Source organism: Carassius gibelio, chromosome A18, assembly GCF_023724105.1.
Source record: "Carassius gibelio isolate Cgi1373 ecotype wild population from Czech Republic chromosome A18, carGib1.2-hapl.c, whole genome shotgun sequence".
NCBI lineage: Eukaryota > Metazoa > Chordata > Actinopteri > Cypriniformes > Cyprinidae > Carassius > Carassius gibelio.
Genome location: NC_068388.1, coordinates 8,002,001 through 8,018,994, shown reverse-complemented (window position 1 = coordinate 8,018,994; position 16,994 = coordinate 8,002,001). Strand labels below are relative to the sequence as shown.

General features: G+C 36.2%; 1 protein-coding gene across 1 annotated transcript in view; it reads right to left on the bottom strand.

Moving 5' to 3' along the window:
- The window catches only part of LOC127934719 (inositol 1,4,5-trisphosphate receptor type 2), a 70,740-nt gene that overhangs the window by 52,743 nt on the left and 1,003 nt on the right, over positions 1-16,994 (bottom strand). The window contains exons 2-10 of the mRNA XM_052532285.1: positions 7,631-7,701; positions 4,804-4,919; positions 4,578-4,664; positions 4,175-4,333; positions 3,256-3,354; positions 2,840-2,923; positions 2,584-2,730; positions 1,957-2,052; positions 193-243 (exon numbers count right to left, since the gene is read on the bottom strand). Coding sequence (XP_052388245.1) covers positions 193-243; positions 1,957-2,052; positions 2,584-2,730; positions 2,840-2,923; positions 3,256-3,354; positions 4,175-4,333; positions 4,578-4,664; positions 4,804-4,919; positions 7,631-7,701 — 910 coding nt within the window. The remainder of the gene's footprint in view (positions 1-192; positions 244-1,956; positions 2,053-2,583; positions 2,731-2,839; positions 2,924-3,255; positions 3,355-4,174; positions 4,334-4,577; positions 4,665-4,803; positions 4,920-7,630; positions 7,702-16,994) is intronic.

Below are 16,994 nucleotides of genomic sequence, written 5' to 3'. Positions count from 1 at the left end.
CAATCAGACAGGTTTAGATAGAGTTGGCAAAACTTCAGTCACAATGGGTGGTGACTGTGGGGGAAAATAATTGTGTGGAATTCTGGTGAATGGGTAAAGGAACTTCTTTGGAACTTCTTTGAAACTCTGTAAGCTTAGATTCCAAGCCTAGTTATGACTCATGGGCTGGCATCCAAGTGAGGACTGACTTACCTCGTTTTTGGTGCTGATACGGTCGGGACAATCCTTAAAATCAGGATTCACCTGAAACAGAAGCAGAAGTGTTCATGAAAAGCCTTATGGAATACACAGACACAAAGAGGGTTTTTTCAGCAATATTATCTCAGACAATAACCCCTCTGTCCGCACTGTGCACAGTGGATGGCTGTGACTGATTCTACATGATTGTGACAATAACATTGAGAAGACTGCCATCTGCAGCCCATCTTCTGTACTCCCAAAAATATATGTAAAATAACGATAAGCCTCTCCAAAAGTACATTATATTGTTTTGAGGTAGATATTTACACTTTTTATTTATTTATAAAAAAAAAAAAAAAAAAAGTATCTTATGCTCAACTATGCTGCATTTATATGATCAGGAAAACAATAAAAATAGCAATATTGTGAAATATTATTACAAATTAAAAAAAAAGTTCTACTTTAATATTAAACAATTAAGTTATTTCATGTGAAATTAAACGTAATAAAATATCATATTTTTATAATTTGATGCATTTTTCAGATTACAATTCTTTGTAACAATATAAAAGTCTTTGTCACTTTTTAACATTGCAATGTTTTTGCTGAATAAAAGTATAATGAAAAAATGTATTGACCTTAAAACTTTTGAACAGTAGTGTGTGTCATGTTTAAGCACTAATTCTGTGTCAGATATTTTAAAAAATTCCCTAGCAGAAATTAGGATACAAAAAAAATTTGATTACTTTTTACATCTAGTAGAAGTAGAGAGCTTTGATATATGCGGACAGTGTTTTTTTGTTGATGTTTGAATTTTTGTGTCAACTGTTCATGCAGCTGCCTTTTGCCCAGAGACATCACATTAGACCACATTAGACCCTAGTGGTTAAAGAGTTTGACTCATAACCCTAGGGTTGTGGGTTCGAATATCGGGCCGGCAATACCACGACTTAGGTGTCCTTGAGCAAGGCATTGAATTTACCCTTGTTTTACAAAAGGTTCTTAGTTTCCATTCGTATTAGCTTAAAATATTCCCAGCATTATTCTTCGTAATTGCATTTTAACTAGTAACAATTCAATCGGAGCACTCTACAATTAAATTCTTACTAGTAAGAATTGATTTAGAGAGCTCTTTAATCATAATTGTTACTTGGAAGAACTGAATTAGAGAGCTCTATAATTAAATTGTTACTAGTAAAAATGCAATTACGACGAGTAACACTTGGAATATTTCAAGCTAAAACGGCTTGCCATATGTTCACCACTAAAGATTTTTAACCAACTATGATGGTTTCCACTTCAGAGAACCCAGAGAAATGTGAAAATGTCCATACAATTATTTGGAATGTTAAAGTTCAGATAATTTGGTGATGAGAGAGAGTTTGATTAGAAATGTTAGAGTTGCTGATATTCTGATATTCTTGACAACTCCTTGCCGTCTACAAGAAAACAATAGAGATCTCAGAAAGAGCTGCTAACACATTCTGACATTCTTCTAATATCAGCATTCAGCTAATGTGTTATTGATCGCTCGGTTGAGTAAATGCAGCTAAATCACTCAAATGGTGCGCTGGTGAGTTTACTGCTCTAGGAAAGGCTTTCCATGTGTGCAGCATGCAAATAGATGAAAACCACAGGAATTGACATAAATAACACCATGTCAAACCATACACTAAACAGTTCTTTAACCATGACTGAACTATGCAAAGCAGGGGGAACAGAAAAACCGGATGAGTTTCGGGTAAGGAATAAACAATGTAGAGATGGAATGTGCACCTCTGCTGCAAGGTAGTTGCCTGTGGCGAGGTGTTTGAAGCGAAACAGGCTGTTCCACTGGCCGGCTCCTCCTTTGCAGGGGTCAGAGTGTACAACCTGAAGCACATGAGACTCCAGATCAATTCTGTACTGTGTGATATTGTTACAACTTCTGAGAAAGGACATCCACTAGCGTTCAAAAGTTTGGGCTACGATTAAGATCACTTAAGATTTTTTTATTTCAAATAAAGGCTGGTCTTTTTAACTTTTCATACATCAAAGAATCCTAAAACATTGAACAAAGTTTCCACAGAAATATTCAGCAGAGACTGGAGTAATGGCTGCTGAGTTTTCAGCTTTGTCATCACACTTTTAAATATTAAAATAGAAAACAGTTATTTTAAAATGTCATCATATTTCACAATATTACTGTTTTTACTACTGTATTTTTGAATTGTAAAACATTACAGCCTTGGCATAGATAAAAGATTTTTCAAAAACATGATAAAACGTCATATTGACCCCAAACTTCTGAACAGTAGTGTGTATCCCATTTGTAAATCACAAAATGTTAGGACACAAAGGTTTGTGAACACAGATCAGATAAAAACAAGAAAAAAACCTTGACATCATCGTACAAAACTATACCTCCACTTCCCATAGAGCTTTTGAACTGGTGGCGGAGGTTGCCGATTGGCGGAGAGTGGCTCGTAAGAAGACATACTGCTTCTTCTTGTACTCATCACAAGTTAGAAACCTTTCTTGTTCGGCGTGAAACAACCTCACCACATCCCCCTGAGTGAATCAAAGAGAGACACACAGATGATTAGAAAGATATTATAAACCACAATACAAAACGAACCCAAATCAACAGACCACTCCAAACAAATCATAGAAGACTCACCCCTTTTAATATGTCATCTCTGTATTCACAGAATTTCATGAAAAGAGTGACCTTCCAACTGGTGTCGCAGTTCAAAGCGTTAACCTGCCAGACGGAAATACACATCTTTCTTTTTATTTTCATTTATTTGTGATTGAAATCATTCTGAATCAATTTATTCATTTTTTTACGACTTGATTGATTCACTGATTTTTTTTCATCATAAATCAAACATTTCTACAGCTTTGTTATAGAAACTTGCATGAATTGTTGACGATTTCTAACAATTATCAACGTTCATGATTTTTCCAAGCATGGAATCACATCCCAAGCATTCACATTTCCAGGTTTTCCACCACAATGGGAACCTGGTAATTAATACAACACATCAGAACCTGACTCCTTAAGTGCTGCTGAGAACACAGCTGGTGTCTGACCTCTTTGCAGCCACGGTTATCCAGGAGTTCGATGTTGCTGGCGTGGAGAGGCTGCCCTGCGTTTACAGGCATTAGAACCACTTTATCTCCAAGCACCACCTACAAACAAACACACACACACACACACACAACACTGCTTCAACACCAGCTGTTTCTGTTGTTTTACCATTTCAACAACAAAAGAAACATCACATCTTGTGACATGCTTAGTTTGGAAACTGGTGTTTTAGACACATTTTCACTTGACCCCATGAAATCTTTAAGCATGCTTTTTCATTCTAGCACATTAAGTAAATGAGTCAACAGTGTTACAAGTGATTAAAAACAATGTCACTGAATGTCAATACAATCATCCAATTAATTCCATCAATTTAATAGATTAAATAAGGATTCTTAAACATTTGTATGTCAATAAACCTGTTTGGATGCTATTTAACAATTATATTCTGATCTGAAAACTATTTGCATACTAGATATGAAAGTATTTGGATATATTTTAATAATTCAGCCATGAAAGAAAATAAAAAAATAATTAAAGCAACAACATTGTGTGAACATGGTTCTGTAACAGGCTGTTAGGGTTGCAGGTTACATGCATGCTAACAGCATACTGCAAACGTCTCTGTGCACACACACACACACACACACACACTGCATGCTCCAAACTATATATTAGATACCTTCATGATTCAGTAGCTGAGATGAAAACAAGAGGAGAGACCAAAGGAGTTAACACAACAAAATGTTTGTATAATGATTAGAGGTGATTAGCTTTTTAAAAATGGGTAAATGGCCCATTACCAATGATGCAGTAATTTCTTCACTGCATATTTAAAAATAGAAAAACATGATAAAAGTCAGAACCTAAAAACAGTCACTGTTTCTGATGTGTATGTTGTGTAAGTGGAGCAGTGCCTACATTGTCTCCTTCACTGCGTAGCTTCCAGAAAGGCTGGATGCAGAACCAGGAGCCCTCATTTCCCAACGGGTCCAGAGACACACGCATGGCGTTCTTCTCCAGCAGAGCAGGAAGACGCTTATTCACTGTCAGGTACTTATTACTCTTAATATGGAGAAGCTGAAAATATGAGGAAAGTGTACTGTATTATTATTAATTACTACATTATATATTACTACATTATTATTCAAAAGTTTGGGGTCTATTGTTTGTTATCACAAACTCTGTCAAATGCCTCTTTGAGCAGTGCACTGGCAGTCTTGGCAACAGTGTTAAAACAAACATAATGCTCTCAATGTCCAACCAAAAGTGTAAAAAAAAAAAAAAAACATTTGTTGATAAGAAGAGGGAAGCTTGACTGTACCTGTATTACCCGACTATATTTGACAATCTCTCCCAATAATTTCTTATTCTCACTATCGTTCTGTTTTTGCTCCATTTCTGCTGCATGCTGCAAAATTTAGTAGAAAGGAGAGCAAACTATAATTAGCAATCACAAAAGGCCAAGTAGTCGAATTCTATTGCATAATCAGTGAGGTTAAAGAACTAAGATGCATATACACTGTCAGCAGAGAGTGTTATACGGGCACCTGTAATTTCTTGAAGAGTTCTCTCTGTGTGCTGTTCCCATGTTTCCCCTGTTTTGCCTTCCAGAACTGTCTCTGTGCAGAGTACCTATTCATAGGACACACCTTGAAGAGACAATCTAAACAACAGAAAGAAAAACAATTCTATTAGCTGCAGAATTTTAGTTTTCCTCCCGAAGGAACTCAAACAGCGTCCTCTCGTCCACCAGGAACCCATGCTTTGAGCCTTTACTTTCATTACAGGGTTGTATGTCTCTCTGTGAACCTCCTCTGTCTGAGAGTCAGGATGTGAACCCCATGGGTTGGGACCTCCCCCCGTTCTGGGGACCTCTTGCGTTCTATGGCCTCCTACCAGGGCCAGATTTAAGCATAGGAATTCTAGGCACATGCCTAAGCTTCCTCGTCCAGGTGGGGGCCCAAACACATGAAGAGATATATAATATTTTTGTTATACTATGGGATATCTACAACAGTAAAAGAACCAAAACCCCACAACACATTGAGCAAATAAATATAACAAACAAACAAAACTATTTCCATGTGTTCAACCTTTTTTATGAACAGAAAACATGCTTTCTTTTTCCTTGTTTCTCTCACAGACGCACACACAGTACAGACACACACACACTAGTCAGAGAATTTATCAATAAAAGTTTCACATTTCTCAGTAGTGAGGTTCTTGTAGCAATTAAACTTAAAAATTTGCTATACTGTAAGTAGATGCTGCTGCTAAATACTGCTGACAGACATACAGATGCAAGTATTTACATGCACTTAATCTCTCTCTTTTGCTCTCTCTCTCTCTAATATATGCGTTAGCATATGATATTGCATACCCTACTTCCTGATGAACTCACTGGTTTGTTTTTGCTTCGAGAAGCCACCCTGGCAGGGTGCTTATGAGGTGAGCTAATTCATATCTTGCCCTGAAGGGCTCTTTAAGATCTAAGCTCCCTGTGACCATTCTGCACATGCTCTCCGCTCCCTCTTTGCAGTCATGATAGGTTTTAAGGCCCACTATGGACCTCACTTTGATGGCACTTCCTTCATTCTGAAGGCATATTGTTGAGTACTTGCTTTGAGGAGCCCTAATCATGTGCATGAATGGCTTTGGGTTGTGTCCTGTTTTCGTGGTTCTAGCTACCCTTAGTTATAGCGATATTACAAGAGTCCGTCGCGCCCAGAAGCCTCTTCAGCAGACTCCTTTCAAGCCTAGCTGCCTCCTTTCTGCTAACCCTGTTAGACTGCCCTTTCTGGTTGAGTTTGGCAATGCTCCTCTCACTACAGGAAGATTGCCTAGGAGCCTGTTGATCCCAGGTTGAGCATGTAAGTTCCCTGTTCAATTTGAAAATGGATACTCCACTCTCAGGGCTCTCAGTGCCTCAGGCAGAGAGGTTTTGGGCTATACTGTAGCCCCAATGGGAGGATTAGGTGTATATGTATGAAGTTCCCCTAGGTGACAGGCCAGATTCTGGTGATATGGTGAAATACAGATGCCCAGACATATCCCCCTTAAAGGAATGACATTGTTATCTCCCTTTTGTTATCTGTTATCTGAGCCTTGGAGCTCTGCCCTGGGACTGGGCTTCCTTGTCAGCCCTTAACAGGTAAATTGGTTTCAGTGTCATTACTGAATCCAAGCGACTGTTTCATTTTATTTTATAGGCTTTTATAGGGGTCCTTTTATTTAACTCAAATACAAGACTGACAAACACAATCTGTCATTTTACTCCAGCAAACCAAATATATGTATGATTTCTTCTTAATGCGAATGTACTGTGCACAAACAAAATAGTTTAGAGAAGACAGATTCAAATACACTTCCTCAAATGTCCCTTTTGGTAAAGTGACAACTGAGTAAATCCAACATTCAAAGCTTATTTGCCAACCTTCAGGGACTCATTAAAATGTGTCTACAACAGTGTAAAAGTTTGATTATTAAAGATTTAAGAACATTTTATACAGAGTAAGATCTCTTACTGAAATGTGTTTATTATTGTATTTTACCATTAATTTCATTTTCTGGTTAACTATTACTTCTGGTTAACTAGTGCAGTACATAAAAAGCGCAAGTTATCACATGGACTTTTGTGTTCAAGACCACAGGAAGCTTGTATTGACTTGTAGTGAACATCCCTTTGGAGCTAGCGTTTCAACAAAGCCCTTCAGCACAACAGGAAAATAAAAGTTTACAGTTATAGCTATTTCTGATTCTTTTTGAGGAACAACACTGTTTTCCACCTCTGCTTACAATTTTAGTCATTAGGCAACAGCCAGGCACCCTACTGAGATCTCACTATAAAGCTGAAGACATGGGGCGCAGCTGACAGCCTGCGTGCGCAGCCTTGGCAAGAGCAAAGATTCAGCATGTAGGAGGCTGTTACTGCTCAAGGCCCGAATAATTAATCAGTGGCTGAGCAGGTGTAAAGAAACACAACGGCAGAAAGTTATAGCTACAGATTTCTTTTGCCCGGTGTTGGGATTTCTTTTGCCTGCCACTTTTTATTGCTACTACAATGCTAGGGAGTAACTAAGCAAAAGCAACAACGCTAACTTAATTAGATTTTTCTTTAGCATGTAGCTTACGTTTTTCAAAACAGCATAACAAGCTACTTGTTCCACCAACTAGTGTAGTAACTTGTAGCACAACTATATAGCTTGACTGTAGTTTAACTACTTTAAATTATGAGTAAGATTTACCTTCATAAGCTAATTCCAAATTAGATCCCAACACTGTTATATCGAATAACAACTATCCACTGGCCAATAATGGTGCTAATATGTTAGCATTGGCTCATTTAGTGTGATCAATCTAGTCAGACCGACTCACCTCTGAATTTTTTTGGAGGTTCTTTAAGATCCCCAGCCTTAGGTTGCACCACACATCGGTCATCCACCAACCTGAAGAGGCAAAATATGATAACTTATGTAAAATTATACATTGAAGGATGAGAAACAGAAAATTATACATTTTTTAAAGACAATTTTCTTTCAATTAGACTTTGTTCAGACAAGCCGCAAGCATAAGCAGATTAATCAGCACAGCTAGCCGATACCCGGAACTATTGGCTATAGGTAAAACTCCATGCGGATACATTTTTCTAGGTTGTGTCCAATTCTGGAGCAGCAATGTTCCGCCAGTACGAAACCAAGTGCGGCCTTTAGATGCAGAAATCACTGACTCTTTGTGCTGCATGGAAAGAGTGTTATATGATAACAAAACCAAACAAAACAAATTTTCTTCTTCTTCTGAGACATATATTTTCAATCTGAGTATGAACAATAAACGCAAACTATGTAGCATATAGTAAAAATAATTGCACAAATTGTCTTCAACAATACAGTGTAAAAACAGTGCAAGTGATTAACAAACCACACACAAAATGGGTGAGAAATATTCAGAGTGCAACAGAAATAAATAGTGCATTCTATCTTTATGAAAAATATAATTATATAATTATTTAAACATAATATAAGTAATATAAATGATAGATTCGCTGACTGCAATCTGTGTCAGAATCCATTTTACCGGAACTTCGCCTAGCGACCCAATACATAAATACCAGTGCTTTATCAGTGTTTCATCCTACTTATTGGTTGAATATGGGACAATTTTAACCAATCTGGGCTTGGGGGTGGACTTCGCATCAACAATCATTTCTGTTTGGCTCAGAGGACGAAAGAATCAATGTTGTCAATATGCAATGACATAAATCACATGCACTACGGCGCCTCTGAATAACCAAATGAGAGAAATATCTTGTGGAGAGTCTCTGCTTTACATCACCTTTTAAAGCATTCAGATTGGATTAGCGGTTCAAAAATTATTAAACGTAAAAAAAAAAACAACAGTTATTTTTTTTAGCCACGGGCGGCTGTCTTTGAGGGTTAAACAGAGTTTCCTCTCATGAAGGATTGAAAATGCTTGTAATCCTAAATCAACAAACTATTCAACTCTTTGAAAGCAGAGCATATTTGTAGATTAATATTTTATTACTTGCTTACTCAACCTCAGTGAATGGGTGCCGTCAATATAAAAGTCCAAACAGCTGATAAAAACATTATAATAATCCACACCAGTCCATCCCTTAACGTCTTTTAAAGTGAAAAGCTGCATGTTTATAACAAAAAAGATGTTTTACCTTTAAACCACTGCTTCTGTCCAAAATATGCATCCATAATACACAAATAATGCTTCCTCCAGTGAAAAAGTCCATCCCCTGTTGTTCTCTCACATCAAAATCCACCAACATATTTGCTTAGAACAGTTTTCGCTTGTAAGCTTCACAAAATGTCAACCAATGGACTGGAGTGATGAAATTAATGAACTCTCATTCTGACGGCACCCATTCATTGCAGAGGATCCATTGGTGAGCAAGTTATATAAAGCAAAATTTCTCCAGAATCTTTACAACAAATGTACATTTTGGTTTATTTCAGAGTTATTTCTTTAATGTTAACAAACAATAAGAGATTTTATCGCCAATTTAACCAAAGTGGCTCTCCTTAAACATTAAGAGGTTTTTGATGTTTTTTTTTTTTTGTTGAGGTTTTTGAAGTTAAAAGGTAAAAGTTAAGAAGATAAAAGAGGAAGCCACAGTGCTCTTTTCGTCTTGATAAACCCACCAAAATCCAGGCTTTCCCCACTGTCAAACTAAAAATAGGCAACTACTTAGCAAGGGCAGTTCATGGTTCTCTTAATGATAGCACTTGTTTCAACTTGTGAACACAACTGTCTGTCTGGAAATAAATACTTCAGCAATAAAATGTAGAAGTTCAGAGCACTGCACTGAACTGTCTGGAGGAATGTGGGTGTGCACAGATATCCCTTACATACCGCGTTGACAGTAAAATGAAGTTCTTCACATTACATTTTTTGGTTTAACTGAATTTATGAATAATGCTTCCGTGATCTAAATCAAACAACCTCAAAACTTGTAGTACAACATCAAGCTAATCTTCCTTCCTTACAATTGTAGAAGAAACAAAAAAGGAATGAATGAGTGAGTTCACACTATATTCTGGACATTACCACATTAAAAGGAAGTGCCACACAGGTTATGACAGAAAGGCCGTTATCTGAGCAGCAATATTACTATTCTCTGGATTACCCAAGAATTACTTTACTCTTGTTACCCAAGAGCAGGGCAGCAGCAGTGTTTCTTGTACCCCTTTGTCCCTAAAATAACCTTGTCAACAACAACAACAACAACAACAACAAAACAATCTATTTCATTAAAAAAAAATATTATATGTGGCAGTCCAGCATATTGGTCAATTATGTATGGTTGCATAAGACCATAAAGTGTGTGGTAAGCAGTTCGATTTCATTTTTGCAGATTTATAGTTTATGCAATTTATTGTGTAGTTTATTGCATTTATGCGTTGATGCAATTCAACTAACAACTATTATGACTATGTTTTGAGACACTGGACAGGATAAATAGTTTCAAAGCACAGAATAAATAGCACTGAACATTATGCAATAGTATTACGAAAAAAAGACGTGTGAGTGAGGCAGTTAAAGAGTGCTGCTTCCTGAAAACTATTTCTGTCGTGTGTCTGGCTGTTATGATCTATTGACATCCATAATTTGTTAAAATCACAAATACTGATTTTAGGTTTAACAAAGCAATATTTTCAAGTACCTTTAAAGGTGAGCATACACTTGGGGATTTTTTTTAGGACAGTCTATTCTGAGAAAGGAACAACTTTGTCTGAAACGGAAAGAAATTAAGTTCTCCTGAAGACCTGAAGTTGCAAAGACCTGATTTTCAGGTCTATAAAGTTGCTATCTGATGTGCATTTTCCACAGAAAAAATGTCATCTATTATAATCTTTCTGACAGTCTTCGGTTTCATTGAAATGAGAATTATGAAAGCCCTCAGAGCGAAGTACAGGAATTCATGTAATTGATCTAAATTTAGATGCTTTAAAGTCTGCCTATCCTCACATGAATCAGACGTGTCTGCATGAACAAATGTTCACTTAAATATTCAAATGATGTAAAAACTTAAAACAAGAAAAAAAGCACCAACCACAGAGCTACCAAACCACCACAAAAACAAGACACTCTACTGAACGATTACTAAGCTAAGTAAGGATTGCAAATGGATATTTTCCGAGACAAATAGTTTATTGCTTAAATTGGTTATGCCAGTACACCTCTTCATCTTCCTGTGTATATGTACAGATGTATTAAACAAAGACATTAAGTTCATTAATAAGATGTGTTTTGGAAGGTGAAGTAGAAAACAGGAAAGGAGGCAACAGGGCAGGCTATAGTATTACATGCTCATAAATGAGTAACAGAGAGCTTCTAGTTCTCTTTAAACTCTTTGACAGCCAGCAATCTTCAAAGACACAACGGAGTACACTACACAAGTTAAAATGCAAGCCTGTTTGAGCAGTGTTCAAACATATCAATTATAGCTCCATTACTTGATGACATGAAGTGAAGGAGTTAGACCTTGTCCAAACAGAATAATCATTCCTAGCTTGCTGCAAGTTAAGCATGTTAGAACAAATCCTATTCTTGCACTCAGGCGATTTGTTTTTCATATGTATGAAATTGGGAGTAAGCTACTACATTTGCTTTCACAGCCATGCATGAACTGATTATATAGAATGAACTGTGTAACCAGACATTTTATAGTCCTTTTAACCAAACTACTCTCAAATTATAGTCATAAATGTTCATTATGTAGAATTTCAACCAATCAAATCTCTTATCAGTCTTTCTTCTCTAGGGTCCTGCAATATAACGATATTGGTCTCTAAAAAAAAGACAACACCATTCAACTTCTATTATATCTCTATACAAACACATGACAGCCTCTGGGAAATAATCCAACACCTTGTTTAGGATCAGAAGAGAAGCTCTGGCCATGTTCAGTATAGAGTGCAAGCATACTACTAAATAATGCACAGTATAAATTGCATACTGCCTGCTAAGTTTGAAAAATATTAAGAAATACAGTAGGCAATGTGCGATCATAAAAACTTTAGCTCCCTTCATTTGTGAAACATGTCTTTTGGCATTTTGAAAATGATAATCAAATAATGATCCACTTCATTCATTAACTAGAAATAGAGAGTTAAGTCAAGCACAATGCATCATGGGAAGTCCATAGGGTGCAACAGAGCTATGAGGTGAATTGCAACATGACAAACTTTGATTTGAAGTAAAAATGTATTTGGAAATCAGAAAAAATTTGGCTGTGTATTTAAACAGCTTTAATGAGGGAAAGATCTACGATCCAATGAAGCACTGTGAAAAATAACAAATATATGACTTAATTACTTAGTTAATTTATATAATTGTTAGTCATTTAAATATGTTGGTTATATACAGGAAACTATTTTTATTTATTTATTGCAAAACATGCATATTATGCATACAAGTTATTTAGGTAGCTTGAGAGCATTAGGAACATCATTTAAAGAGCTGCTTGTGAGTGGACGGTGGCTAAAGTGCTTTTTTGGTGCTTATTGTAATTCTCTGACTGGTGGAGATTTCTCTGCAGAATCATTGATAATTAATTTTTTTCACCATGAATTCTGCAGATGAAAATTGTTTACAATATAAGTGGAAATAATGCAGGCTGGTGGCTTCAACAAAAGCACATACAGTACCATTAAATTAATAACACTGTAGCTCGCATTAGTCCTGTCTTTAAAGGGATAGTTTTAATTCTGTCATCATTTACTCACCCTCAAGTTGTTCCAAACCTGTATGAGTTTCTTCTTTCTCCTGTTTGGTTACCAACATTCTTCAAAATATCTTATTTTGTGCTCAACAGAAGAAAAACACTCAGGTTTGAAAGAACATGAGGGTGAGTAAAATATGACAAAATTTTCATTTTTGAAAACTTTTTTTTGTGTGTGTGTTTGTGTGTGTCAACCACAGCATTGGCACACTTAGTAAATATGAGCAGGTGAAAGGTGGCTGTGAAAATAAATCTGCATCATGTATCCTTTTGAGCTTTCATTAAAAAAAACAAAAAAAAAACACAAACTCTCCTCCTCAGCATGCATTATGACGATATAGACAAATGTCAGATTTTTTACATACAGTTGATTTCTTAATTATTGCCCTTCAGGTTGAAACGGGGGTTTTCAATGCTTTAGCTATTTCCTTACACCCACAAATTATTTTGTAACGCTCAACAATCTTGTTCTGCACATCAGAACTACATTCTTTGGTTTAACTACTTGTGATGGATGTTCAAGGGAATTTGGCCTTTGTGTTTCTCATATTTATAATTCTGTGGAACAGGCAGTCATGGCTGAATAATTTCATGCTCATAGTCACCCTGGTGGGCTAAAAATTATATCCTATACTCAGTATAGACTGACTGTTTAAATATGGAAAAACATAACTGGAAAACACAAACAAAAACTGGAAACTAAACTAGCTTGCATCATGCTTCTAAAGAAAACCTCAGCGTTTAAATTTGAATTCTAGTAATAAAGTGAAAAACCACACATTAAGTTTTACAAACGCTTAAAACTCCAAAACATGTCATCAATTATGAAAAGTGACAGAGAAATGCAATCCCTCTGATTCAATACAGCAAAACTCTTTGAGGCCATACTTAAAAATATTCTTGTTTGCCGTAACCTGACCGACCCTGTCAATTTAAATTATTTTTATTTTTTTTAAATCTTCAAACAACTAAAAAAAAAGCAATAAAATAATATTAATTATATTTTAGTAAGTATTGTAAATATATAAATTACCTAGGCCTACATACAAACGAAGAATACGTTTGCACGGATGTCACACAATGGCCTGTGCATTCGATTCATCTCATATAGTGATGGGAAGTTCGATTCTTTTCCACGAACTGGTTCTTTCGGACGGTTAGATTCAATAAAACCGGTTGAAAAAAAACGGTTCACCAGTTCTTTTACGCTCGACGTAATGACGTCATTGGCGATGACGTAATTGTGTCAAGTCTATCAAACATTCCAATATAAAAAATCAGTAATAATAACTTAAGTCAGTTAAAAACCTCATAATCATGAAAAGTTTACAATTAACTTTTACAACAACGCACCCAAATACAGTAACAGCAATAATGTGCATACGAGGATTTAAGTCTTGAAAATGTAAAGTAAATAAATTAGGTGTCATCAGCTCAGAAACCATGATCCACTTACTATACATAATCCATTGCGATGTATTTGTTATTAAATGAACTTACATTTCCCCAGATTGCCCTTCATTCAAACCTCGGTTTACCCGCTCTCATAACATTAGCACAGAATCAATTCAGAATCAATCACCAAAAGAATCAGTTCGGTTCAGACACGCTGTGTGTCAGTCTGCTTCACACTGAATCACGCATGCGCAGTATCATCAGCTCCTCGGTTCTCAAATCGGACGCGTCTGAAAGAAACGTTTTTCGGTTCAGTGTACTGAAGATCCGAAAACCAATGCAACCGGTTCTTGATTCGAGAACGAGAACCGCTCTAACCGGCACGTGCTGCAGTTCAGTATCTTCATCTGCTCTCCTCGTGTTCATGTTCTCTTTACTACAAACTCAATTTGTGTATTTGTCATTATTAAATATAAATACAGTACAGATATTTCATAAATCATCCCTTATTCCTATTAGACACAGAGTCTTTAGAGTCTTAATTATTGTCCAACTTCCCCGAAAACCCCTTTGGCCTATAAATAACTAGGGGTGCGCCGATGACAACTGGCCGATCGCTATGCGCATCTCGTCAGTAAAGCCGGTTCAATAAACAGCAATAAATTCCACCAGGTGCGTGATTTTACATAGAGTAGCTGTTACTACACAGAGCCATTGTTAACTGAGAAGCTGCGCAAATCCACTTCATTTTCAGCGTTTATTTGCACATCTTTTCAGTTAACGACTGCTATATATATGTGTGTATATATATATATATATATATATATATATATATATATATATATATATATATATATATTAGTGCTGTCAATCGATTAAAAAAAATTAACTAATTAATCGCACAATTTTTTAAAATTAATCGCGATTAATCGCGATTAATCGCAATTAAAAGACTGAAACTTTTTGGATATGTAAATGTAAAATGTAAATAATTAATGTAAACTCAAGACAAAGAAACTATTTAAATTCAAAATATGATTGTTTATTGGAATTTTTGTTTAACTTGTAACACAGATTTTCTCATGTAAACAACATACCTGCAATAAACCATCAATATCCTCCAAATTAACTGTTGGCTTGAAAGCCATATTTATTACAGAAATAAAAACACAGGCAAGTAAGTACCATTTGAATTTCAAAACAATCAATGCCAATAAAAAACAAAAATGATTTCTGTTATGTTGAATTCTAAGTGGACTGCAAACATTTTTTAAAGTATAGTCATTGCCAGTGCTTTAAGTGGGCCAGTACGCACTGGTACCGCCACTTCCAAATATAGCTCTTGAGCGTACCGCCACCTCTCCGTGCGCCCAGAACGTGCTTGTAGCGTACCGGTACGCTCATTTGGACATCTGTTTTAATAGAGGTTTTAATCTTTTACCTGCACTGCCGATTTTCAGAGCGCCCTTCACAATGCAAGCTTCCTAATTCTCCCACCCAGAGCAGAAACTACATTACCCATTCACCCTTAAGTTATACAAGTGAATAGCGCATGTGTCGCTTTTCCCACTGTTAAGTGTCAACAACTCAACGTGGCCGGAGAAGGTGTGTGAAACTCGTTGTGAGTTATACTAAAGCAAAATCTTGAGTATTTATTGTCTGATAAACATTAAAAACTGTCTGCGGAGGTTGAGTCGTCCTGCAGCCCCCGCTGGCTGCTCATTGGCTGCAGCATCTTTTTTCTAAATTCTAAAAAAATACCGTAGACGGCAAGGCACAAATTTAGATATTAATTTATCTAATTAATCAATAGCCTATGCACAAAGACAATATGATCTTTTTGTTCCCTTTTTGTTTTAAAGCTTGATGAAGAGAGAGAGCGCAAGTTGCTGCAGCTGAGGAGGACAGTGATGCACGCGTACAGGAGTGATTGACAGTTCGCGGCACTGTGTACAAAAAATACTCCGCTACACAATTATTTCATTATTTTCGTTTAAGCTTATTAACGTTAGCGTTACAGAAAGGTCTGATTTACGCACTGTTACAGTCATTGTTTTTTTTTTTTTAAACAATGACATTAGAGTTCATGATTTTAATGTTGCTGTTTCTTGTGGCAGACTGAAGAGTAATGTTTCTTGTGGCAGACTGAAGAGTAATCCGGCAGAGTTTTATACTGAAACTTTCCGTCTAAAAGTCCTTCCTTGGTCTTTTCCATATTTCTTTGCACGTTGAACACACATAGGCCACAACTGGAAATAAAAAAAAACTGCAACCGCGTTAATTGCGTTATTTTTTTTTAACGCGTTAAATATTTCAAATTAATCGAATGCGTTAACGCGCTAATTTTGACAGCACTAATATATATATATATATATATATATATATATATATATATTAGACCTACCTAGCCAACCCTTTTTTTTTTTTTTACTGTTACTGCAAACCATAATATCTTTAAGGATGGCCTGAAGCTAAAAGATTTAAGCATGAAGTTGCACATATTGTGAGCGTAGCTTTCTGAATTCCACAGAGCAGAATGCTACGGTGCACTGGAGCATTTGTTCTGCACCTTATTTGTTTGATGAGTCATTGCACAACAATGCAAAAGTGATTCAACACAACCTAAAGTGGAGCTGGGCGTTTCACCTCCATGTGGTAATATTCAGAATCTTTCATAAGACTCTCAAGCAGATGTGTTCCTACATGACCACATGAAAATCAAATGAAAGCCGCATCTGTTACATGGTGCAATCTCAGAAACTATCAAATGAAATTTGATTTAGCTTTAAAGGAATAGTTCCCCAAAAAATGAAAATGTGATGAAAATGTATTCACCCAGAGATCATCAAATAGGTACAGTACAAATCTGGAAAAATGTTGCATTACATGTCTTTTTCGCCAATAGATCACTTCAAAAGGAGAGTTCAAACAGGAGAGTTTCTTACAAACATGCAGCTTTTCACTTCACAAGACCCTGATTGACTGACTGATAGCATGGTTTACTTGTGGATTATTGTGAACAATTCCTTTATTAATTAAAGGTGCACTCAGTAAATGTCTCGTGTGCTATACTTTGTAAACAGAACTGAC